The sequence below is a fragment of the Phodopus roborovskii genome, unplaced genomic scaffold (assembly GCF_943737965.1).
Source record: "Phodopus roborovskii unplaced genomic scaffold, PHOROB, whole genome shotgun sequence".
Lineage (NCBI taxonomy): Eukaryota > Metazoa > Chordata > Mammalia > Rodentia > Cricetidae > Phodopus > Phodopus roborovskii.
The window spans coordinates 22,651,323-22,677,389 of record NW_026126407.1 but is presented as its reverse complement, the minus strand read 5'-3'; the positions used below and the strand labels follow the sequence as shown (position 1 = coordinate 22,677,389).

At 46.6% G+C, this 26,067-nt stretch overlaps 1 protein-coding gene and 1 non-coding gene across 2 annotated transcripts; one reads left to right on the top strand and one right to left on the bottom strand.

The window, feature by feature from the left end:
* Nucleotides 1-18,873: 18,873 nt before the first annotated feature.
* Nucleotides 18,874-19,293, bottom strand: LOC127219777 (40S ribosomal protein S26). Its single transcript, XM_051181548.1, has one exon. It carries the CDS (start codon nucleotides 19,273-19,275, stop codon nucleotides 18,928-18,930), a length of 348 nt encoding a protein of 115 aa, XP_051037505.1. The 5' UTR covers nucleotides 19,276-19,293; the 3' UTR covers nucleotides 18,874-18,927.
* Nucleotides 19,294-25,641: 6,348 nt separating this feature from the next.
* LOC127219897 (U6 spliceosomal RNA) lies at nucleotides 25,642-25,746 on the top strand. The gene has a single exon (XR_007834324.1). It is a non-coding gene; the product is annotated as a U6 spliceosomal RNA (small nuclear RNA).
* The last annotated feature ends 321 nt before the right edge of the window (nucleotides 25,747-26,067 follow it).

Sequence of the window (26,067 nt, the reverse complement as noted above, 5' to 3'; positions counted from 1 at the left end):
AGAGGAGAGTGCGGATTCCCAAAGACCCGTTTAACCCTTCTGCGGACTTGCCATCGGGATCCTGCTTATATAAGGCCTGGGCTTTGATGTCAACCTCTAGCTGGAGCCAATGGCAGGAGGAGGAAAGGGGGTGGCGGTCCCAAGTTTTATGCTCAGCAAGCGCCACAGGATTCTAAGCTGACCACAGGGACTGAGAACCAGCCCCGCCTATGACCCTCCCCTCTCCTAGTTCCCCTCCTGGGAGGGCGGGGGCTACGAACTTGAGGCCAGGCCTGCTCACGCCCTGTACTGAAGCTACCACCCTTTCCTCATGGAACCAAGGAAAGGATTCTAGAATCATCACTTGAAAAGACACACACACACACACACACACACACACACACACACACACACACACACACAGAGGGACTGAAGATTAGGACCAGGGCAAAAGTGGCTCTTGTTTTTAGGTCTGAAATTCAGAATAGGATAGTCAGCATCCACGAACCCGAACTCTAAGGACGCTGATCATCGTGGGAGCCTGAAGGCCACCGGGCGCAGCAGGAAAGTAGGCTAGGCCCTAACACCTTCAGCCCCGCCCTTAGGTCCCCTGCTTCAGGCTGGACCTGGAGCTACTGCCGCACAAGGTGGTTCTCAGTGGTCCCGTTCTCGCCCAGCTGCTGTCTCCCAGGGGGAACCTTTCCAGAGGCCGAGGTGGAAGTGGGCGGGAAAGGGAGAGGGCTTCCAGCTCTTGGGCACTGACCGGTTTGTTCCGGGCTTGGGGGTTGGGGGTGGAGGCAGTGGCTGATCTCTGCTCCTCTCGCCTCTCAGGCGCCTGATTCGGTGTAAATGCCGGCAGGCCGAGCTGGTGGCGAGGCAGCCTGGCGGCGCCTAAGCCCTGAGGCATCTCTGTGGCAGGACTCCCCAGTGTCCTCGGAAGATTCGCACATATTGCTAGGAGCCGGCGACTGCTGCCTACTTACTGCATCCGGCTCACCACCCGCATGAGAACGTTTGATCCTATAAAGATACTCCACTGAAGCTGACACTATGGGAAGTCAGGCCCCCGCCCCTGATATCCACGGAGAAAACAGCCCAGGCCACTTCACACCCAGCTGGCTGAGGCTTGGTCTATCTCTGTACTGCCTTGTGCGACTCCCCTCCGGCCTAGGACACTTCTCCGAGTTGGGATTCTACAAAGAGATGGCTTTCCACGAGTTGATAATTACCTGGGAGACCAGGATATAAGCTTTAAGTCTGGGACTCTGTATCTTTCCATTAAGGTCCCTGTTCCTAGGACCCCTCCAACCTTATCAATCTTTCTTGTCTTACTCCTAGGTGGGTTGTAGAAAATGTGCCCTTCTTTCAAGTGTGAGTTGGGGGGTGAGATTATGTCAATTCCTTTTTAATTCCCTTTTAATCCAGTCACTCAAAAGTTGCTTACTGAGGCCCATCCTGTTAGTAAGACAATTACCAGACAGGGACAGTAGGAGAAAGGCCACAGAGTGCAGACGGGGAATGTGAGGCCCAGTAGCAAGTGGGTAAGTGAAAACGAATGCGGAGCAGGTCGTGGACGGATGTCAGCCCTCGTGTGTAAAATCCTAGGAACGCGTGCGTATTGAGATCCTGCGTGTCTGTGTAAACGTGGAATTCTGTGAGAATACATCCGCTTCAGGGCATGGCTGGAAGCTCAGACAGTCGCTGGGGTCTGAGCGCCAAGGTTCCACCTGTGGGAGCTGGCGGGGCTGTGGGCCCTGGCTGTGCAGGAGGTTGTGGGCAGCGGTGAAGAGAGGTTCTGGGACCCCTCTTTCCTGCCCCAGGCGAGCTGGAAACCCGCCGCGCTAGTCGGCGCCTGGCGCCGGCAGCGCTAGGGTTGGGCTGAGTAGGGAGCCAGAGGAGGCTCGCCGGGAGGGCGCCGGTTCTGAAGCTGTTCTGCGGGGTCCTGTGCCTCGCAAACGGGGAGGCACTGTCTGAAAGAGGGAAGCTGGGTGGAGAGGAATAACTTCTGTAGAAAGGCCTGGATCCTCAACTCAGCATAGTCCTAACCACAGCAGTGTTCACCCTGGGCCCTATAATAGGTCTGTCTATACTATACACACAGGAGGACCCCTTCGCTGGCACATGCCAACTGTGTGTACTTACAGGTCGCATTCTCCTTAGAAATACGAAGACATGGCATGCATACAGTATTACAAGATCTACATGTTTCTAGGGGTTTTGTTTGTTTGTTTTTGTTTTTTAACAAGGTGTCTGTAACCCTCCGAGTAGGTTAAACATTGAAGCTTCCAGTTTGGGTAGGGGGGTACAAGAAGATCATAGTTTTATCTGAGGCACATACCACTAAACATTGGATGCAGGGGTGCATACATGTTTTCATAGGTCCAAGCACTCTTTAAACACATTTATTTATTTGTGGAGAGTACATCGGTGCCATAGTGTAGTGTACTTGTGGGGAGATCAGAGGACAGCTTTTGGGAGGCAGGTCTCTCCTTCCCGTATGTAGAACCCTGGAATTAAACTCTGGTGATCAGCCTTGGTGACTAGTACCTTTGCCCACTGAGCCACTTATTTCATTTTAATTAATTGGTTAATTAATTAATTAAACACAGAATTTCATGTAGCCTAACTTGATCCTCCTACTCACGGAGTTCTGGGATTTCAGACAGGAGCCACCATCACACCCAGTTTAACTTTGTATCTTTTTACAAGTTCCTCAGAGTTATATTCACAACACAATTCCCCCCACCAATTTTTTTTTTTCCAGCTGGGCAGTGGTACAAGTAGTCTGAGATAATTTGGGAGGCTGAAACAGGAGAGTAGAGTTGGTCAAGGAGTTCCCATTAAATGTCTGGTTATGGTCATAAGTTAGGAGGGAGGATGAAAAGCTAACCATTTTTCTACTTCTAAATCTGTCGTGGCTTGGTGGCAGATATTGGGCATAACATAGATTGTGGATACTGAAAGTGTGAAGTTTAATGTGAAGTGTTACACACTTCACATTAAGTGTCAAATGCTTGTTCTAACTGTATAGAAGTCCACTGAGTTGTACAGATGTGGGACCTGGTTATTCTTGGTGTGTGATATTTTTATTTATTTACAAGTTTTTTAAATAATAAAGTCTATTTAAAAATTTAAATGTCAAAACCAACAATACCATCAGCCTTCCCCCAAACCACACACACACACACACACACACACACTCATACATACACACACAAATAAACATGACAAAAAAATCCATCAGACAACATGATGTAGATATCCGAATGTTCACAAGTAGACATTCTCAACCATTGGCAAGTTCCAGAGTAGCATCCAAAATCTAAATATTCAGTTTGTTCTTCATGTGCTGTATGGTTTCCAAACACTGCATGCATTCAGGGGGTTTGCATGTTTTTCACAGTCTTAGAAGACAATCACATTGACATAGACAAAATGAAATTGTACAGTAGTGCTCATATTATCAGGTCACCCACAAGGACAATGGACACTCACATAGGGTCACACTTGCATCTATAAAAAAGGCATCACTTTCCACCCAGCAATGTGAGGCCCACTTTTCTGACACTGCACAGATCACTTAGGGCTGCATATCTGGGCTAGATATTCTGGTAGAGAATGGATTACAGTACAAGGTGAGAGTCATCCCCCCCACACCCCACAATTCAGAGACTCCTTGAAGTCTTCCAAATCACCTGCTCCCCCAATGTGTGTTAAAAAAAAAAAAAAAAAAAGCAGGATACCCCTAGACAGTGCCATTGCCTTGGGGTTTGATTCAAGGGGACCTTATGTGAAATCTGCTGGGGCTCGGAGTGGAACACTGTTCACCACTCACAATTATGAACACCAAGGAGAGGACAAGGTTCCTAGCCTCCAGGCCCAGCTTTCCAAAGTGCTTTGCATGACACCTGGGGCTCAGATGAGTAAGGAAGACTTGGAGATTGGACGTGAAAGGGAAGGGACAGGGTCCTGCTGTGGGTCCTCCCTTTCCTACCCCAGGCGACGTGCAAGCACGCTTGAAAGAGTGGTATGCAGGAATTCGAGCAAAAGATGAGGCTTCTAGTTTAGTACTGTTTGTTTGTGGGCTTGTTTGGTTTTTGATTCTCAGATCAGGATGATCTCCAACTCAATGTGTAGCTCTGGTAGAATTTACAGTCTTTATCCTGAAGCTGCCTGTGTCTCCCAAGGGCTGTGTCTATAAGTCTGCACCACCTCACTCAACCCCGCGGAATTCTGGCGTCTGCTAGGAACTCGCTGTTTCTTTCCAGCTTCAAGCCTCAGTTTTCCCATTTGAAAAAAAAAAAAAAAAAAGAAGGTGGGGGATAGGGCTGGCCAATTGAATTTGTAATTTCTGTCTTTTTGCTGTCGGGTGCATAAATCCACCAAGGTCAGCAGGTCCGCTCTCCCTCAGCCTGCTTCTGCAGATCAAACCTCGGGAGCAAGAACTCTCTCGGGGTTCTCCTGCCAGACCACTCACCCCCAGTACTCCCAGTGTGCTTTGGGCTGGTCTGGCACTCTTGGGTCTATCTCCAACAACACTGGTGACACTGGGCGGGCAATCTTTCTTAGAAAAGAGAACACTCTCCTTGAGATTAAATAAACGGTGTCAGGGGAAAGCAGGCAATAACAGGACTGAGCCCACCTGGATTAAAACTGTCGCTTTCTGCTCCTTCTCTGTGAATGTGGGGAGCTGGCAGTATCCTCAACCTGAAGGATGAGTGACATTTGGGTAGGGCTGGGGCAGTGGTTGGTGTACTGTGGCATCACGTAAAATAAGAGCAAACTCAGCCCGCAACAGCCCTAGGGTTCGGTCTGCTGCGGTACCGCTGAGGAAGAGCGGCAACCTTGACTAGATGCAAAACCTTCAGGGCAGTTGGCCAGGCCATTGGATTCTGCAGCCACTGGGCTCTGCTGGTGGAGTTCAATCCTCCCCTTATCCTGCTCATCCTATAGAACCCAACTGCCATCCCTCCAGCATAAAAACCGAGTCCTGGACGACCCGAGGAGGGAAGGGGGGGGGGGGGTCCTGCGCCAGCCACCTCCAGGGATTTAGCTTCCCGATAGTAAGGTGATGCTTTGGAGTGAGGCCTGGGCCCCTCTATGCTCACCCGACAGAGGCCTGCCTGTAAGCTCCTGAGAGCACACACCGGCGCCCACCGCAAACCCCGCGTAAACGCCGCGATCCGCCGCATCCAGTGACCTTGACGCCACAGGCAATCCCCGCACCGGACCCCTTATCTAAATAGGGCAGTAAATCAAGAACCTGTCAGGGCCCGGGTAATTACAGGAACTCCATAAAAAGGACCCGGCCGGCCGCCTGTTTATATTAGCGCGGTGTAAAATATTCTTGCTGTCTTGGGGAATCGCGTCGCGCAGGAACGCGCCATAAATCAGCCCCCGGGCCATTTGCTGCGGCAGCCTGAGCGCGCAAATCCCTTAAACATTTCTCGGTCATATCTAAAGAGGGTCTAGGGTTTTCCAATCAGACCTGGCTTGCTTCTCCTAACAGAGAGAGAGAGGTGGGGGGGGGGGGGGGGCTGATGTCTCCAGGAAGCTGTTAGAAAGTGAAGCCTTGTCGCTTTGGTGCGGGGAACTTGCAGAGATACCATAAGGACCCACTTCGACATTTACAAGGAAAATGAGACCAGAGAGGGGAAGGAATTTCCCTAAGGGCACACGGACTGATAGGTAGAGTCATGGTTCAGACCTTGAGAACCTCGAGCGGATATTCCCCTCCTTGGGACCCCTTTCTTGGGATGAGAAGTGTGGCCTGGCTAGAAAGAGCACAAGACAGGATTTTTCTGTGTTCTCTTGGCTGTCCTGAAACTTGGAGCTAACTCTCTAGATCAGACTGGCCTCGAACTCGCAGAAATCCTCCTGCTTCTGCCTCCCCCACCTCCACTCTCCCACTCCCATCCTGCCCCAAGTGCTGGGACTAAAGGCGTGGGCCACCACCTCGGGGCTCAGAAGTGACTTTTATCTAATGTTAGATTCATAATTTCGTGAGAATATTCTTGTCTTTACTGAGTCTTTACTCCATTCCTTGTTTGACAAGTGGCAACTGAGACACAGAGTAGGGGAAGGTACCGTTGAAGGATCCTCCAGTGTTGGGTGGGGGGGAAAACCCACCCTGGTTTACCTTGGTCACACTGTTCCCTAATGAAAAAACAGAGAGGAGAGAGAGATTGTGGATTGTGTAAACCTTATCCATTCTTACATTTTTAACAACCTCAAAAAATTCAAAATCTATTTAAGGTAAACCCACCACCCCTGCCTTTTCCTAATGAGTAACATAAATAAAGCCTACGGAAAAAGAATATTAAATTTTCCGTGTCCTCCCTCCAGGCTGAGACCTGAAGATTCTGAGAATTAAACATGGATGTGTTTTCTCCAGCCCCTCCCCTTTCTGCACCCCCCACCCCATTCTCTTTCTCTTCCGAAGTCCGTAAATGACAACGTGTTTACACAAGTTTTTATGTTGTCTGAGCTTCGCCCCGGCTCCGTTCCCTCCTGTGTGTATTTTCCACACCAAAAGATGTCTGCTTCGGGAAGCCGGGAAGCCTTCAACCTAAACAGAACCCCGTCTGATTGGAAAGTGTATTTATTTGAAAAATCGTAACTCACGGTTTTGGTGAAAACGGACCCCAAATTTATGGGATGGCTTGGGGTGCAGCAGTGATAAATCAAGACATACTGGACACCTTCTGCCCTGTGTCCTCCACCCCCACCCAGAACTGGGGTGGGTTGGAAGAGTCCCTGTCTTCTCAGCCTGAGGCTTCCCTGCTATAGCCCTACAGCACTCGGCACTCGGTGGGGCACTCAGTGGACCCGAGGCAGGTGGCTTTCTCTCACCAGGCTGGGTGGCATCTAGGACAATCTCATATGGAGTGCTCAGCTAACTGTCCTGTGTATTTGGGGCATATTGGTTTTGTTGCCTTGTATTTTGGAGTCTGTAAATTGTTCTCCTAACTGCCACCTGCCCAGCCATTTTACACTTAGATTACCTGCACTGTGCTGGGAAGTTCATTTTGAGGCCTGACCCCTTGCTTCCAAAATCTGGGAAGTTTTTTTCCTTTTCCAGTCAAATCTGAATTCTCAGGGAGTGGGGGATGTAAGCTCTGTAGTGCAGGTAGTGCACCAGGCATGCACCAGGCCCTAGGCACCTATATTCAATCCCCAGCATGGCATGAATTCCCAACCAAAACCAAATTAACCTAGTCCTGGTGACCATGCTCCCAGCTGAGGGCCAGGGAGGGTGTGCAGCTAGAGGCCACTCTGATGGCACAGGCTACTGATGGTCTTGGTGGGGCTTTTATAGAAAACCTTTACTTTCTCCCCCTTTTTCTGTTATTTATTTATTTATGTATTCCGTCGTGCTGGAGATCAAACCAGAGCCTTGCCTGCATGCTAGGCAAACCTCTCCCTCTGAGCTGCCCCCTTTTAAGGACTGCCCTCCTTCTTTTGCTGTGGTCTCTTTTTTGAAACCCATTGGCATCCAAGTCACTAACACAGCTGAGGTTGATCTTGAACTCCTGATCCTCCTGCCTCCATCTCCCAAGGAGAGAACAGGCATATACCAACCACCGTGCCTGGCTTTTATCCAGCCAGTGCTTTCCACTGACAGAGCCCTCACAGAAACAAGGAACCTCTGTAGGCTTTCCCAGCTGAGTGAAGCTGCCTCAGGGAGGACATACAAGGCTCTAAATCTCATCTTCTTCCAGAGGAGGCAAAAGAGTGTGTGGAAATGGAAGCCCTGAGGTTGTCAGCCCCCACAAGCCCCTTGGTTGGATTTGCCATTGTGACAGAAATGATCTATTCACAGTAGGATTTCGTTGAAAGAAATAAAATACATTCCAGTAGAGGGAAGCTCATCTGTGGGTGGAAGGAAGAGCTGAAGTAATACTCCTCCCATCACAAAGGGTGGAGTCACAGGCTCCTCTTCAGCCCCCTCACCCCCACCCTCCTTTATAGCTTGGGACTAGCTGGAGAAACAGATAGCCCCTCCTCTGTTGCTGGGTCTTGATTCCTAAAGTGGCCTTGCTCTAAGGGATCACAAGTCCCCAAATTCTCAATTATTGCTGACAGTCTGGGACAGAAAGCTTGAAGCCACCAGTGCACATGTCAAACTATGGAAAAGGCCTCATTAACTGAACTCCTGAAGCCCACCAGGGCTGCAGTGGCTTGGTATAGGGGGTGAAAGATAGATCCCAAGTACACTCCATTAAACTGGTGGCAATCTGGAGAGTTCCAAATCCTTCCTTTACCCAGCAGCCTTAGGAAAGAAGCATCAGCCTGGAGGGTAGTCTGATTATTTTAAACAGGTCCAGGCTCCATCCGTCATCTCTTCCATAATGGTCAACTGTAAACACACTTTAAAAGAGAAAAACAAAAAAGGGATTTGAGGTCGACACTGGGAAACCGCTTAGCCCTGGCAGATGCCTTGGCAGGCTCTTCTGGCCTTTGGGAGAGACGCTAATGTTCAGAGTTTTCCTTTTTTTTTTTTTTTTTTCTGTTGAAGTTCAGATCTCTTGGGGCTCTCCTTTGCCTCCTTTGCTCACAGGAGGTCTTCATTTAAAAGTTAAATATGGGTGAAAGGGCCTTAGATGTGAAGGGAGAAGCAGTCCCCACCATGCCCCAAGCTGCACGTTGTATCTTATGTCTCCTTCCTGTTGTGTTGTCCTGTGAAGAATGTGGTGAATGACAAGGGGGTTGGTGGACAGATAATGAAGAAATCAGAATCGCTGTCTTCCTTTGTCCTGCTGCTGTGGATGGAACCCTAGGCTTCATGTGTACAAGGCAAGTGCTCCCCCACCCTCAGAAACCCCGAGAAGAACCCAGTGCACAGGGAAAAGGGACATAGACTTGTGTTTTCTATTCAGAGGAGCAAACTGTTAGGATGGGTTTCCTTCCAGGCAGCCTGGATGTGCTGCGTGCCTCCCCTGGTGAGGGTCTTGCTCCCTAGCCTCTTGGACAGACAACCTCATCAAGCCACCCACAGACACCAGAGGACTGAAGGTTGTGCTCATTAGTTTCCCAAAAGCCACCCAGAGTGTGACAAAAAGAGCTGGCTTTTCTAGCTGTGGAGCCCAGTCCTAAACCCAAAGCCAACTATTGCAGTTACCAAACCCATTTTCACCCATGAAAGCAAAGGCTTCCAAAACTCAATTAACCACAATGGCCAGGGAGAAAAAAAGGTGGCAGGAGAAGAGAGCAGAAAGGAAAGTTTCAGAAAACAGAGCAGAAATTAATCTAATTGCTTCTTCTCCTCTGTCATAAAAATCACAGAGGAAATCAAATCTTTCTGTACATTTGTATAAAAACCAATCAGAATCCAAGTTCACCAAAACCCATTGTGTCTCCAACAGAGTCTCCTAATTGAGAGAAATTGAATGTACCAGGCGACCAGGCATCCACAAAGTGAGGGGTTTCCCCCCCCAGGGTATTTGCTATGGAGTCAGAGAGAATAAACCTGGTTGGAAGCATGGGCTAATCCTCAAGCTTGAGGAAAAGGGCATCCTCTGAAAGCCCAGGGGAGAGTGGGTGTGGGGGCTAGGAGGGGGGGAGAGGCTTCCTTCCATCCTGAATTAGATGGTAATGGTATATCTCTCATAAACAGCCAAGTGTCTCTCTCAGCCTCTTACCTGACATGTTTTTTGTTGTTTAACTTCAGCTGTGACAGATGATGCTAACCGAACACCAAGGTTACAAGCACAGAAGACTGTGGGGCTGGGTAATGGAGGGTGCTTCTCTAAGAATCAGAGCAGTGCTGTGATTTGTAGGGAAAGTCTGTTACACAAACCCTGGGCAAGCAGGGCTCTGGAGAGAAGGAACTACAGCTCTGGCCCTCAGACCACAGTGTCACAATGGTCCAGCATCATGCATGCCCTTCTCTGGACTCTCCTGGGCACACTGATTCATAGCACCTGCTAAAAGCACATCATGGAGGCTATTAGCAATGGCACTAGAGGAGAATGGGCATAGTCAGCTTTATCGAAGTCAAAGGTAAATGTGTTTGTTCTCATTGTCAACTTAGTTCATTCATTTTTATTTCTGGGGCCCTTTAAAAGAAATTATGAGCTGGGTGGTGGTGGCGCATGCCTTTAGCACCAGCACTGGGGGTGGGGGTGGGGGCCGAGGCAGGTGGATCTCTGTGAGTTAGAGGGCAGCCCGGTCTACAGAGCAAGTTGTAGGACAGGCTCCAAAAACTATACAGAGAAAGCCTGTCTTGAAAAACAAACAAACAAACAAACAAAAAAGAGTTATGATTATGATTACTTAGAAAAAGCTATTTGTTGCATGTAAAAACACCTTTGTAAACCCTATGGAGAGCTTATTGCACGCAGCCCTTAGAAGGAAGGCCTGCTATTGGTGACACTGGTCAGTAGGCAATGAAACAAGGTGATCAAAGCTTTGAGATCTGAATTTCAAGGAGAGGGCAAATAAATTATAGCTACAGTTCAGTCGACACAGCATTAGCCTGGTGTGAGGGAGGCCTCAGGGTCCAGCCCTGGTATGGGGGGTTGACATTGGGGGGGGAGTGGAGGTGAAGGCAGGAGGGTCAGCTCTGCCTTTTGAAATAAATGCAGTTCATCAAGAATGAGCTAGTTGCCTGCAAAAGTGATTCTCGTTAGCAATGTGCTCTCAGGGAAGTCATTATCCAAACAGCTGGAAGTGGGCTATCAAATGGAAGAATGAGGCATGAATGAGGAGAGAGCCTGGATGACAACAAGCTACCTAGGCTGACAGGATTAGGGTTTTGTGCACCAAAAGTCAACACATTCTTAGCTACAGCACTGTCTCCGCTGCCCTACCTCTGGCACAGAACATGACAGACTCCAAAACATACTTGCTGAAAAAAAATAATTGGTTACATGAAACTGTGGGATTAGATGGCCCCTAGGGAAAAAAAAAAAAAAAAGCATAATTGCACACAGCTATATTTGTCACATGACTCCTGGCATGCAAATGTGCATGCCTCTTATCCAGGTCTTGTCTCTTGATCTGACAGATGCCTGCCTGCTCTATCTGATATTAGTTTAGCGTTGTCTTTGCCTGCGGCAGCCCACACCATCCACAAGGGTTGAAATTGAGATGTGCATTCCCTTTCTTGTACCAAATGGAACACTGAGGACAGGGTGTTTCTCTAAGACTCAGAAAAAAGAAAAGAAAGAAAGAAAAAAAAAAAAAAAAAAAAAAAAAAAAAAAAGAATGTCTAGAAAACACCAGGAACAGGATAGATGGGTGTCTTCAGTTCACAAAGTGTAGTTCTTTCTTTAAACCCTTGAGGCCAAGTCTCCCTTTCCCCATGTACAAAGGCAGCTGGATCCGATGCCACCACCCTCCCATGAATTCTTCTCTTAATGTCTGAAGTGCCTCAGGGAGGGTACCAGATAACTCAGATTCAAACCCCCATATCTCTAGCTCTAGGGAGGCAGAGGCAGAAAGGCTGGCCAGAAGTTTAAGGTCAGCTTGGGCTACATAGTAACTTCCATTTCAGCATGGGATGCCTAGTGAGATTTTGTATTGAAAGTGCCAAAACAATCAACAACAACTTAGTAACCTGCAGAAATATTTCAAATTCCTTAATAATGCTTTATAATATTAGCAACAGCTATTTTATATATGCACATATATATTTTGGGGACCAGTGCTGAGGACCTAATCTAAGATCTCACAAATCTCAGGCTACACCCTAACCTTACTATTAACTGTAATTTATTTGTAGCAAATAAATTACAACAAATATTGACAATAATTAAAGAATTTGAACCTGTCATGCAAAACAATGTATTTACTCGGCCTTAGTCCTTCTCTTGCAAATATTATATTCTAAGAATTCTTTCTAGCAGCTTTTTTTGCCTTTAAAATTATTTTTACCTTTTAATAATTTTTTTTGCTAATTCTTGAGTATTTCATGCAACATATTTTGATAAGATTCATCTCCCTATTTTGTGTGTGTCTGTGCATATAAATGCAGGTGTCCTAAGAGGCTTTGGATGCCTTCTGGAGCAGGAGTCAAAAGGTGACTATAAGCTACCTGATGTGTGTGCTCTTACTAAGTGCTCTTAACTACTGAGCCATATCTCCAGTGAGACCAGGCTGGCCTCAGGCTCCCCGAGATCCACTTGCCTTTGCCCTGAGTGCCAGGATTAATGGTGTAGCACCACACCTAACTAAATCAGCTTTAAAAGTATTGTGTGTGTGTTGACTTTTCACAATTTGGTTATAAACCTCAAGAATCTGGCCTGGGGATATAGCTCAGTTGGTAGAGTACCTGCCTAGCACACAGGAGGCCACCAGTTGGTTCCGTTCTCAGTGCTGAATGAACCAAGCATTGTGAAACACATCCATAACCCTAGCATTTGGGCGGTAGAGGCAAGAGAATCAGAAGTTCAAGATCACACTTGACTGTAGAATGAATGCAAGACCAGCCTGGGCTATGTGAGAAATCCTGTCTTAAACACACACACAAACCCAAGAAGGAGAGGAGACATATTTTGCCTGTTCACTGAGCTAACCCAGCATCAACCACAGCATATGCACATAGGAGTAGCTTAGTGTATATGTTGGATGAATAAACCAAAGGATGACCCCTTACTTCAAAGGACAGTCCTGAGGTAATAATACTGGCCTTAGAGGGAATCTGTCATTATGGTCCTGTCACAGTGTGGGGGATGAAATAATGTGTTGGGGAAGCTGGCAAGCAATATATACTCAGTATATAAACTGTAAGTATCATTGTAGTATCTTTTTTTGCTAATGTCTTTATTGAGCTATAATTTATATCATATATATTGTTTTGTGTGTATGTTCAAGATTTGTTATTGCATGTATTTATTTTTGTATTTGTGGGTGGGGTGGCATACATGTATGTATATGGAAGTCAGAAGATAATTTGTAGAAGTTTGTGTTTACCTTCTATAATGTGGGTCCTGCAAATCAAACTCACATTATCAAACTTCATAGCAGGACCTGTTGAGCCAACTCACTGGTCCATTTATTTTATATTATATTATTTATTGTTTATTTATTTTACACCAGGGTTTTATGTAACCCAGGCTGGTCTCAAACTTGCTGTACAGCAGAAGATGACCTTGAACTCCTGATCTGCTTGCCTATCCCGGAGAGTTTGGATTATTAGCATATACAAGCCCATTTTGTAAAAATTCTAGGCAGAATGATTACTACTATAGACAGAAAAGGTGCAAAAAATAACAGAGTTTCTATTTGCCTCCTCTTCCCCCACATTGCCGTCTTACACAACTGAGGTGCATTTATCAAAACCAAGATACTAACAGTGATACATTGCAGTCAAACCAAACTCCAGGCTTTATTTAGATGTCTCCACTTTTTTATTCAGGTCCCTTTTCTGTGCTGGGATCCTGTCCAGGAGGTGCAGTTGTGTTTTGTCTTAATGACGTGTAAGGAGGAGATCCGATCCTTTCTATAGCAATTTTCCTTCCCTTTGACTGGCTAATTTTTTTTTTTTTTTCTTTTTTGAGACAGGGTTTCTCTGTGTAGCCCTGACTGTCCTGGAACTCACTCTGTAGACCAGGCTGGCCTCAAACTCAGAGGTCTGCCTGTTTCTGCCACCTGAGTGCTGGGATTAAAAGCATGTGTCACCACTGCCCTACTTGACCAGCTGATTTTTTTTTTTTTTTTATAGGTTTACCTTCAGGCATCGTTAAAGCTTTCACCACATTAATGCAATGGAGTTAAAGTAGACTGCACAGTGGCTGGCTCCTTTGCTCGCTCCTGCCCAGACACACTTTCTGGACTCAGTTCTAAGGGACTGATGTCTCAGTGGTGTGTATGATATGGAATCCCATCATCTCTGGGGGCCTTAGCTGTGTATCTCCTGCTGGGCTAACCTGGGCAAAGTCAGACCTCAATGTGTTGGGAAAAGTCAAGGTTGGCAGGCAGACCCAGAGTTCAGAAGCCACACAGCACTTACCTACTTCCACGTGTACTCCTAGAATGTGGGGACATCAGTATAGTCTAATGTTAAGCAGAGCATCACTAAGGGGTGGTCACTTTTTCAGTGGTACAGCCACTGAGAAGTTCCCCGTGCTACATAAATAACCTCCCCACCCTATTCATACAAGCAACCATAATTAAGCCCAGTATCACACACACACACACACACACACACACACACACACACTCACTCACACATACACACCATAAACATAGGCAGGGAGGTACCAGTGAAATGGCTCAGTGGGTAAAGGTGCTTGCTGCCCTGCTTAACAACCCAAGTTCGATCTCCAGTGTTTACCTGATGAAAAGAGAGACCCAACTCCCACAAGTTGTCACACTGTGGCACTTGTGTGTATATACACAATAAACAAACAAATAAACATTATAAGCTAGGAGGACTCCTGGGGAAAAGGGTCTCAGTGAGAGTCAGATAAGAGCAAGTAATGGGGGAGAATATGGTCAAAATCCATACATAGATATACACTCCGCTGACGCACACATGCATTCCTATACCTCTAGCTAGGGTACCTAGTTGGCCTCATGTCTACTTACATGTTTGCTTGAGTTGGTCTCACCTTGTTCAGAAATGCAGTCATAGCTGCCCAGTAATGGATTATGATTGGATTGTTTTGTTTTTAATAAACTATAGAAAAATATCAGAATTCATTTCAGAGGTGTCTTTGTGTGAAACTTTTTTCTTGTTTACTTTTATTTTTAGATTTATACTTTTTGCTTACTATTTTGTCTGTGTGAGGTGTGTGTGTGTGTGTGTGTGTGTGTGTGTGTGTGTGTTTGTCTGTGTGCATGCACATGTGGAGGTCAGAGGACAACTTGTGGGAAACTGTTCTGCCCTTTCACTGTGTGGGTCCTAGAGATCAGACTCAGTTTATCAGGTTTGGCAGCAGCAAGTTTCTCTCTCCCGTCCTTCATTCCTTCTTCCTTTCTCTCTCTCTCTCTCTTTCATTCTATACTTTATTTTTATTTTATGTACATCAGTGTTTTGCCTGCAGGTATGTCTGTATGAGGGTGTCAGATCCTCTGGAACAGGAATTACAGTTATGAACTGCCTTGTGGGTGCTGGGAATTGAACCCAGGTCCTCTTGAAGAGCAGCCAGTGCTCTTAACTGGTGAGCCATCTCTCCAGCTCTCTCTCTCTCTCTCTCTCTCTCTCTCACACACACACACACACACACACACACACACACACACACATTTGTTTTTCAAGACAGGGTTTCTCTGTGTGGCCCTGGCTGTCCTGGAACTCACTTTGTAGAGCAGGCTAGTCTAGAACTCACAGAGATCTGCCTGCCCCTGACTCCCAAATGCTAGGATTAAAGATATATTCCATCACTGCCTGGCTTGCCCTCCCACTTTTAGAAAACATTATTTATCTCTCTCTGTCTCTGTCTCTGTCTCTCTCTGTGTGTGTGTGTGTGTGTGTGTGTGTGTGTGTGTGTGTGTTTTCTTTGGAGACAAAGGCTCCTTCCAGGCTGGCCTGGAACTCACTATGTATAGCTCAGACTTTCCTCAAACTTGTCTCCATCCTCCTGCCTTCCTGCCTCAACCTCTGAAGTGCTGGGACTACAGGCAAGTGCCTCCACACCCTGTTTATGTGAAACTTTCACTTCAAGTGCGTGGGCCCTGGGTCGGAGGGAACATGTCCACCTCTTGAGCTCTTATCACTGGTCCTGGCCTGACACAGCCATGAGATTCTGACCTGGCACTCAAGAGGTGTAGGAACCATTTTCCTGTTTCTAATAAACTGGGAAATCTGAAGTCAGAGCTGGGCATAGAGAAGAAGATGGGAATATCAGAAATTAGTTAGCCCATCCCCCTTCCTGTCAAGGAAGGTGCAGAAACACACAAGCACAGAGAGGGGTGGGATTTGCCCAAGGTCACACAGCAAAGCTGGGGCTTTGGAATGAGGAATCTAATGTTCCCTTTTTGTCTCTACTGTGAAAGTCCTGGGGGCTTAGGGGCGCTGATCTGGAGGCTGGAAACCCAGGGACATGACCGTGGAATGTGTTGGAGAAGTAAGACGCCTTCGCTTGCAGGTCCGACAAGCCAACAGGCCTATGTGTGGCAAGAAGAGGCTGTGGTTATCTGCCACCCGCCTCTGTTTCGTTTGGTCTGTCAAGTCCGACAGCAAAGTGCCCCAAACGTGTGAGGCTTGATAAAGGTGGAAGGGACAAGGGTAGGGATGCCGAGACGTCAGGGACCAGAGCCTGAGAGATGTCGCAGAGCCTCTGTCCCTCCGGAAACCCCTCCCTGGGGACTCTGGTGGTGACCCCCCACCCCACCTCACATCTAGGGGCCTGAGTCCTCTCCGTTACAGGCCTAGCAGATACACTCTTGGACTAGGATGTTGGACATAGACTTGTTTTAAAAATTAATTTTACAAAATTAAAAAAAAATATCTTACAGGTGTTCAGTGCTGTGTTCTGCATATTTTCCCCCAGCCAAACCCTTCCTTTCCTTCCCTCCCCTTAATCCCCTTTGTCTTCCTACATAGTTTCACTTCTCTCATTTAATCTCTACATTCATGATTTTATGTGACTGTATAAAGCACAGGAATCACAAATGAGAGAAAATTAATTTGTCTTTTTTGTTTGTTTCATTTTTTGTTTTTTGGAGACAGGGTGCCTTTGTGTAGTCCTGGTTGTCCTGGAACTCACTCTGTAGACCAGGTTGGTCTCGAACTCAGAGAGATCCACCTGCCTCTGGCTCCTCAGTGCTGGGATTAAAAGCATGTGCCACCACTGCCCAGCATATGTGTCTTTTTTTTTTTTTTTTTTTTTTTAACATTTTGTGTGTGTGTGTGTGTGTGTGCGCGCGCGCGCTCCTGGGGGCCAGGGCATGTACCCAAGTGCACAAGTAGGTTCCAGGGACTGAGCTCAGATGGTAAATGGCTTTAGCTGCTGAGCCATCTGGCCTGCCCGTATTTGTGCTTGAATTTCTGAAATTGCCTTAATGTGCTTGATATCATCATCTCCAGCTGAATGCATTTCCCCACAGACAACATGACTTCATTCTTCATTACCATCTGTGTGTATACACCACATTTCCCTTGTCCGTTCCTTCGATGATGGCCGCCTAGCTCGGCTCCAGGGCTTGCCTGTTGTGCACAATGCTTAGTGAATACTGCAGTGCAAGAGTCCAAAAGGAGTAATCATACCAGATTTCCCATCACATTATGAAGCCATAGTGACAAAAACTATCACGGCATGGTCATAAGAAACAGACATGTAGATCAGAGAGACAAACCCAAGTATCTACAGCCACCAGAATCTTGACAGAGATGCCAAAAATACACACTGGTACTGGAGAAACATAGCCTCTTTAAAAAAAAAAAATGCTGGGAAAACTGGGTGTCTTTGTGTAGAAGAGTGAAAATGGACCCTTATCATCTCTCCCTCTATAGGAAAATCAACTCCAAATGGATCACAGGCTTTTCTGAGAATGGTTCTCAGGAATCTGTGCCTTAGTCTCCTGTACTGGTATATTAGGGATGCACCATCACATCCAGTTACATATTTATTTGTTTGTTTGTTTATTGATACAGGGTTTCTCTGTGCACAGTCCTAGCTGTCCTGGAACTCACTCTGTAGACCAGGCAGCTCTCAAATTCAGAGATTCACCTGCTTCTGACTCCTCAGTGCTGAGATTAAAGTTAAGTACCACCACTGCCTGGCTAGATCTTTATTTACTATTTTAATTTTTTTTTTTTTTATTTCTCTTGCATGTTTTGTGGGGTGTTGGTGTGTGGAGGTCAGAGGGCAGTTTGTGAGGGTAGATTCTCTCCTTCCACCTTGTGGGTTTCGGGGATGGAGCTCAGGTCACCAGGCATGGCACTAAGAATCTTTTTTTTAAAAGTCCTCCTCCTCTTCCCTATCATCATCACTTTGCGGTGATGGGATCAGGGCTTCCACACTGAAAGCAAGCACTCCACCTTGTCACTGTGTCCCAGTTCAGTTTACTAGCTTCCATACAGAAAGCAATACAGAATTTGGGGGAGGTAAAAACAACTCTAACACCCCTGTTTCCAGAATGAGATCACAGACCATCCCTTCTTTGCTTTTCTCGCTTACTAGGGTCAGGAAGGGTGGTAATGAATCATGTTTACTTCATAGACCTGGGCACCTGATGAAGGCAGTTATTGATGGTTGGGAGTTCCGGTTTTGTTGTTCACTCGTTTCGTGTGACCATGATATTGTGTGTTTTTCTTTTACTTTTTTTTCATTTCCTATGTACATATATATGTGTATAGTGTATATTTGAGTGTGTGTTATAGTGTATGTGTGGGTAAACATGCACATGTATGTGGAGGTAAGAGGTTGACATTGGAGATCTTCCTCTATCACTCACTTTTATTTTTTAGGTGTGTGTGTGTGTGTGTGTGTGTGTGTGTGTGTGTGTGTGTGTGTGCATTTGTAAAGGTACCCACAAAGGGAAGGAAAAGACATCAGTTCCCCTGGAGCTGGAGCTATAGATGGTTCTGACCTACAGGACATGGATGCTGGGAACCAAACTCTGGTCCTCTGCAAGAACAACAAACACCCTTAACCCTTGAACCATCTCCAGCTCATCAATTTCATATTCTAATAGCAGTTTTTAATATGTCATTCACAAGTCCCTTTGAAGATCTTAATCTATCCAGTGTCCAGAAAACACAGTCTCCACAATCTTAAGAGAACATAGTGCCCTGAAACTTAACAAATATCAGATATCATAATACTCAAGATTTGCTCATATTTTATTACTTAATGTTTTGTTTCATTTGTTGTTTTGCTTGTTTTTGTAAAGAAAGGGTCTCACTGTATAACTTTGGGAGTTGTTTTATTTTTAAAAGACTGTAGAACATTCTTTCCTCTTTCCCCATCCCACCCTTCTTTTTTTTTTTTTTTAAACTATAAGTCCCATTTATTTTTCCAAGGTGTTTTTTACTTCTGTCTTCACGAAGCCATCTCTTTACATGAGTTTTGGAGGAGGTCGTGGCGCAGCACCAGCAGGTCTAAAACGTGGCGGGGGTGTTCGGTCCTTCCGGGCTTCTCGAGATCGATTCCTGACTACTTTGCTATGGATGGCACAGCTCACACAGAAGTGCAGCTTTACATAGAGCTTGGGAAGTACGTAGGCGTCGAAGACGCCTGCTTCGGATATGTCCCTGACTGCAGCGGCCTCCACGATGTTGCGGATGACGAACTTCTTAATGGCCTTGTCCTTGGGCACGCACCGGGCGCAGTTCGTGCAGCGAATGGGCTGCACGTGGCCGCGGCCCTTCTTGGCACGCCCGTTGTTCCTCCTTTTTTTGGTCATCTTGGAGCCAAGACCCGAAAAGAGTCCCATCCCACCCTTCTTAAAGACAGGGTATAAGTCTGCAGTCTTGGCTGGCCTCAAACTCATTGTATAGACCAGGCTAGCCTGAAATTTTAGGGATCTTCTGTCTGCCTCCTAAATGCTGGGGTTACATGGCATCACCAAGCCATACCTAGAATGGATAAATCCTAATTCACTCAGCTGATTCCCCATTTATGGGAAATTCTTATAATTATTAGTAAAATACCCTATTGTACAAGCATATATAATATACACGCACATTGCTTTGTTTGCTTTGTTTAGACAAACAAAACAGTACTCCTGGCTGTCCTGGAGTTCTCTATTGTAGACCAGGCTGCCCTTGAACTTGTAGAGAACCTTCTACTTTCGGGGACTAATGGTGTGTACCACCACCGGGTACCTTATCTCCTCTTTTAGACATGGTGTCTCTACTTATGATTTGGAACTTGCTCTTTACCTCAGGCTAGCCTTGAACTCTTGATCCCCCTGCCTCAGTTTCATGAGTACTGGGATTGTAGGCACAACACTCCATGCCCTGCCTCTGCTTTTCTTCTTTGCAGTCTAGCTGGATCTCAGGTGGCTGAGCTCCTCAGAGGAAAAGCAGTTCTGAATGCAGATGGGTGTGCCTCCCCCAGCCAGCTTACCCCAGCAGACACTCCAGGCCTTGAAAGTAATTCCACTTCTAACCTATGGCTCAAGGTAGGTGGTAAATAAATCATTTGTTCTGAATTTTTTTGTTATTTACTTGTTTGTTGGTTTACTTTCTTTCTGTTTGATATAGAGTTTCCCTGTGTAGCTCTGGCTGTCCTGGAACTCTGTAGACCAGGTTGGCCTTGAACCCACAAAGATCCTTCTGCCTCTGACTCCCCAGTGCTGGGATCAAAGGTGTGTGCCATCACCATATAGATGTTCTGAATTTTTATAAACATCTTGAAAATAATTTCCCATTTCTGGTCACTCTTCTCAAATGCTTAGTTTTTTTTTTTTTTTAAATGAAATTAAAATTTTTAAAAGTATTTTTGTTGCATGGACATATGCATGTGTGCCACCATTTATGAGTGGAGGTAGGAAACAACTTTTGGGAGTCCTGGGAGTCAAACTCAGGTCCATCAGTCTTGGTGGTAGGCTCCTTTACTCTGCAGAGTCTCTCTGTGTAACTTTGGAGCTTGTTCTGGAATTCCCTCAGTAAACCAGGCTGGCCTGCTTCTGCCTCCCGAGTGCTGGGACTAAATGTGTACACCACCATCACCTGGCTCCAAAATTTTAAATTGTTATGTTTTTTGTTTGTTTGTTTGTTTGTTTGCTGTTTTGGGTGAGCTTATTTTTATTTTGGTGTTTAGATTTATTAATTTTATTTCATGTATGTGAATGTTTTGCCTTCAGGAGGCTAGAAGAGGGCATGGTGTTACAGATGGTTGTGAGCCACAATTTGGGTGATGGGAATTGAACTTGGGCCCTCTGCAAGAGGAGCAAGTGTTCTTTGTTTATTTTATTTTATTTTTATTTTTTAAATTGTGTGTATTTGTGTCTGGGTTTGAGTGGGGCCCTCGGAGGCCAGGAGAGGACAGTGGATCCCACAGAGCTGGAGTTACAGGTCATTGTAAACCACCCCATGTTGGTGCTGGGAACCAAACTCGGCCCTCTACAAAAGCACTGGATAGTCTTAGCCTCAGAAGCATTCCTCCAGCCCCCAGATCAAAAAACTTAATATATGGGGGGGGGGGGAGAAATGTGTGTTTAATCCACAATTCTTCTGGCCCTTTAAAAGCCACTCATAGTGTAGTTTTGGGACTGTAAGCAGACAGCTAGGCACTTTTGTTGGAGAAAATGTTCTATACAGTCTGAGCTGGCCTCAAACCAGAGTTTAACAGTGAACTTCTGATTCTCATGAAGTCTTGGGATAGAAACCAGGGCTTCCTGCTTGCTAAGCAAGCACTGTAAGACTAGGCCACACCCCCAGCCCAAGGGTTGCCTACTTTCTAAGTGTGGTTTGGTGACCCTGTACCTCACCCTGGGCATGCAGCATCTCAGAAACCCAGCCTCTTGGTTGACATATCTGTCCTCATATCCTGTTCCATGAGGAGTAAGAGCCACCATCAGTTTTAGGACTTTCACTGAGCAGGACAGCCCCTGCCTGGGAGGAGGATTTGCCTGTGTTTGTTTTCTTTTGTTTTGTTCTATTTTTTTGTTTGTTTGTTTGGTTGGTTGGTTAGGTTCCCCCCCCCCCCCCAGCTTCCTGAACTGCAAATAAGTCAGTTCTTCTTAGGTCCCAATATTCCCCCATAATGTTAGAATTGAAGGACACTGTAACGGGTGGCCCATTCCAGACCCGCCCCCTCCTCTGCTTCCCTGTGAAGGCTGGGTAACTGGAGTGACCACTCACAGCTGCCTGTTGCCTCCTGGGGCTGCCCCAGGTGACTGGCCTCGGGTATCATCCTGTCCCCCATGGGTGGCCTGGGGTGGATGACTGACCACTGTGGATCCATAGGGTTCCCTGGCCTCCCAGCAAGGCAAGTCCTGCAGGCCATTCATGATCCACAGCTCCCCAGGGATCAACCTCCGGAAACATCTTTGGCCTCTTGCCCTCTGTGATCCTGCTTCCTGCCTCCTTAGCTCCTGACAGTTTTCTCAATAATGGAATTGCACAAGAATCTTTGTCTCAAGCTTCACTTCCAGTTAACCTATTATCACCCAGATAGGAATGTGACCCAAGGCTCATGTCCCAAGATACCGAGTCAAGGACTGGAGAGAAAAGAAGCTGGAAGCTTGTTATTCCAGAGGGGCTGTCTGTCAAGGCAGCCCATCATTTCATTACTGTCCTCTTGATTCCCAGCATCCCAGAATGGATAAAACACACACGGAACAGATAACCATGTATCTTTGGGGCCTGGGGATGTAGCCCAGTCGACTGGTAGAAGTCCTAACATATGCCAATCTCTGGGTGTGAGCACTGCACAAAAAGAATATATGTGTGTATGCATGCATGCATGCATGTATGTATATGTATATAGATAGGTAAATAGAAGAATAAATAAGGTCTAGGGAGATAGATCACCGATAGAGTGCCAGCCTACTGTGCAGGAGCATGTGAAGTTTTCTTGGGTGTCTCTGAGCATCAGCTCACAAAGTTCTTCTCTCAAGCCAGAACCTACCTCTTCCTCCTCCCCATCTCCCTCTTACCTGTTCCCTCTCCCTCTTCTTCCTCTGTCTCCTCCTTATCCTTGCTAAGGATCAAACCTTGTCATGCTAGGCAAGCACTCTTCCACTGAGTTACATCCCCCAGACAACCACCCTGCCCCCCCAGACCTAGAGGTCTTTTTTTTGTTTTGTTTTGTTTTTGTTTCTTTTGAGCCTTTTATTACACAACCCAGGAGGGCTGGTCTGCACTTTACAACCTTCCTGCCTCTGCCTCCTGAGTGCTGAGATTTCAGGTGCACACCACACTGGTGAGCTTTGGTAATACCCCTTCTTGCTAACATTAAAAACGTTCTGATCTTATCCCCAAGGAACTCGAGAGATACAGCACTTACAATGCAATGTCTCAGTGTTGGAGTAAGCTAGGCACCAAGTGCCGTTTCTCAGATTCCAGAGAAAGCTGAGGTTCAGAGAGCCTTCTGAAGCACACACCAGGAAATGTTTCCCCACCTCCGACAGGGTTTCTCTGTGTTGCCCTGGCTGCCCTGGAACTGGCTCTGTAGACCAGTCTGGCCTTGAACTCAGATCCACCTGCCTCTTCCTCCCAAGTGCTGGGATTAAAGGCATGTGCTACCATTTCCTGGCCAGGAACTGGGCTATGACACCAGTTGTGTCTAGCCCCTTAACCATGAGGATGGAGACAAGGTCTCATGGATCCCAGATTGACCTCAAACTCTGACCATTAGCAAAGGATGACCCTGAATTTCTAATTCTCCTGCCTCTACCTCAGGGCTAGGATTACAGGCAGGAGTCACTGCCCCAGTTTATACAGTGCTATGGGTGGAACCCAGGGCTTTGTGTGTTCTAGGCAAGTACTCAATCTCCCTGGTCTCCAAACCATGTTTTATTCCTTCCACATTTGTTCCCCTGTGCTGTGGCTATGGATCCAGTCCCATCTCTGTGTTAGATTCACACTTTAACCCTTGAGCCACTCAGTGCTGCTGTAGGGCTGAGCATGCTGAGTGTTGGAGTTTGGAATCAGGCTCCTCACTTGCTACGGGTGTGGGTGTCCATTGGTCAAGTGCTATAAGCTTCCTGGCCCTCTTTCTTTTCTTTAGAAGGGCTCATTATGTAGCCCTGGCTGCAGGAACTCAGTATGTAAACCAGGCTGGCCTCAAACTCACGGAGATCTGCCTGCCTCTGCCTCCTGAATGCCTGGCCTTGTTTCTTTACCAGGTGAACAAAGACGAGAAACCTGGGAAACCCGATGGAAGGCTTGAAGGCTTGAAGGAAGTATAAAGAATAGCTTAGCTTGTATCCAGTTTGTAATCAGTACTCACTACACTAGAGATGTTAATGTGCCATTATTTCCTACCACACAGGGGCAACTTGAGACATATTTCAACCAATGAAAAGACCTACAGAAGCCCATAGTGATGTGTCCATGGGCCACTATTCAGTGTTCTTCAGAGTCCCCCAAGAGGCTGGGCTAAACTGTTATTGACTAAAGTGAGCCAGGTGGAACCTATTCAGGCTGGAGGGCAGTGTCCTGTCATCATAGTCTTGTCAGTGTTAACCCTGGGGGCCAGTGTGGCCACCTGGGACCATGGGTGCAGAGCCACCAAACACTACACATTATCAGGACCAGCCAGGAATGTGAGATTAGTGTATCAAATCTCCCACTTTTAAACCTTCTAACTTGAAACACATGTTCGGTGTGATTGAGCCAAACTGAACACATCTGTGGTAGGATGTGGCCTCAGTTTGCAACTCTGGAGGCTTTGGCTAATGTGGTGGGAAAGCCAGGGCCTTACCTCCCCCAGGCAGCAGAGTCCATCTCCACAGGTGTGGATGGGGCTGGTCCTGGGGCCAGGGCTCCCTGTAGGGCTCATTAGGGAAGAGGGCTGTGAATTCTAAGCTGAGACCAGCCCTGAGCTGCTGGGGCTTCTGGGGTGACAAGCAACTACACCCTATGCTGAAAGAAGCTAAGATTTCATACCACCAACAATATCACAGACCCACTGTGTATGTGTGTGCATATGTGTGTGCTTTCCAGAGGGTTGAGAAGGAACAACCCTGAGAAAGTCCCCCACAGGAACCCTAACATGACCATTCAGCCTTGCTTTTCATTCATTCCCATTTAGAAGGCAGAAAGAATCAAATGCAGATGCACTCAGCGCATAGAGTTACTTCCTGACAGATTCTCAGCATATTGAAATAGCATCAAGCGTGCATGGACTGGCCAGGCATGGTGGTGCACATCTTTAATCCTAGCACTCAGGAGTTAGAGGCAGTTGGATTAGAAGTTGAAGGACATCCTTGGCTATATAGTAAGTTTAAGGCAAACCTGAGCTAAATGAAAAACAAGAATAAAAACAAATAAACAAGTCAGGTGATGGTTGCGCAGATCTCTGAGTTCGAGGCCAGCTGGTCTACAAAATGAGTTCCAGGACAGCCAGGACTACATAGAGAAACACCATTTTGAAAAAACCAACAATAACACCAAAACACACACACACACACACACACACACACACACACATACCAAATAAGTAAACAAGAGACAGAAGAAACAGCCTGGTAAGTCCCCATCAGTAATAAGAAAGTGGAAGTCATTAGGAGATCACCACTTGTGTACATCAGGGCCTGGAAGGGGCCAGTACTTGCTGCGAATGCAGGAGCCCCATTCTGCTGCTTGGGAGATTCTAGGCCAAGTTAGCCTGGGCCTGGTGACCTGAGTTTGCCAAACATCCCAGAGATTTTACAGTAGGTGTGCCATAATTTAGCCAAACTTGACTCCAACCAACTTGCCCATTGCCAGCTGGTAGAATCCAAAGGCTCACAAAAAAGACACCAGCCTGCAGACTCCCCCACCTTCCCCTGTCACCAAGAGAGAGCTGTCCCAGAACCATCTAGTATATCTTGGGCACAAGGCCTGAAGTCCAGTCCCAGAGTATGGGGTCCTTGAGAGACACCTGGCAGCCTGAGAGAAGGCAGACAGGAAGCATGGCAAGGAGATACGGAGAAGCAGTGAGTGTGTATGCTTGTTTCTTTAATTGCTGGTAGCAATTTTACTTGCCTCTTTGTGTGTGTGGGCATGTGTTTGTGTGTGTGTGTGTGTGTGTGTGTGTACACATGCACAGGTATACCTCAGTGTGCATGCTGAGATCAGAAGACAACTTATAAGAAACATTACAAGAGACAGTTCTCGTGCTCGCTTCGGCAGCACATATGCTAAAATTGGAACGATACAGAGAAGATTAGCATGGCCCCTGTGCAAGGATGACACGCAAATTCATGAAGTTCCATATTTAAAAAAAAAAAAAAAAAAGACAGTTCTCAGTTCTCTTTCTATCACGTTGTTCCAGGAGTCAAACAGGTGGTCAGGCTTAGTGGCATGTGCCTTTACCCTCTAAGTCATTATTATTATTGTTGTTGTTGTCATTATTATTTATGTGTACTGGTATTTTGCTTGTGAGAGTTGGGGTCCCCTGAAATTGGAATTACAGACAGTTGTGAGCTGTCATGTGGGTGCTGGGAATTGAACCCAGATCCGCTGGGAATCAAACCTAGATCCCCTGCAAGGGCAGTCAGTCTTAACCGCTGAACCCTCTCTCCAGCCCCACCCTGAGTGAT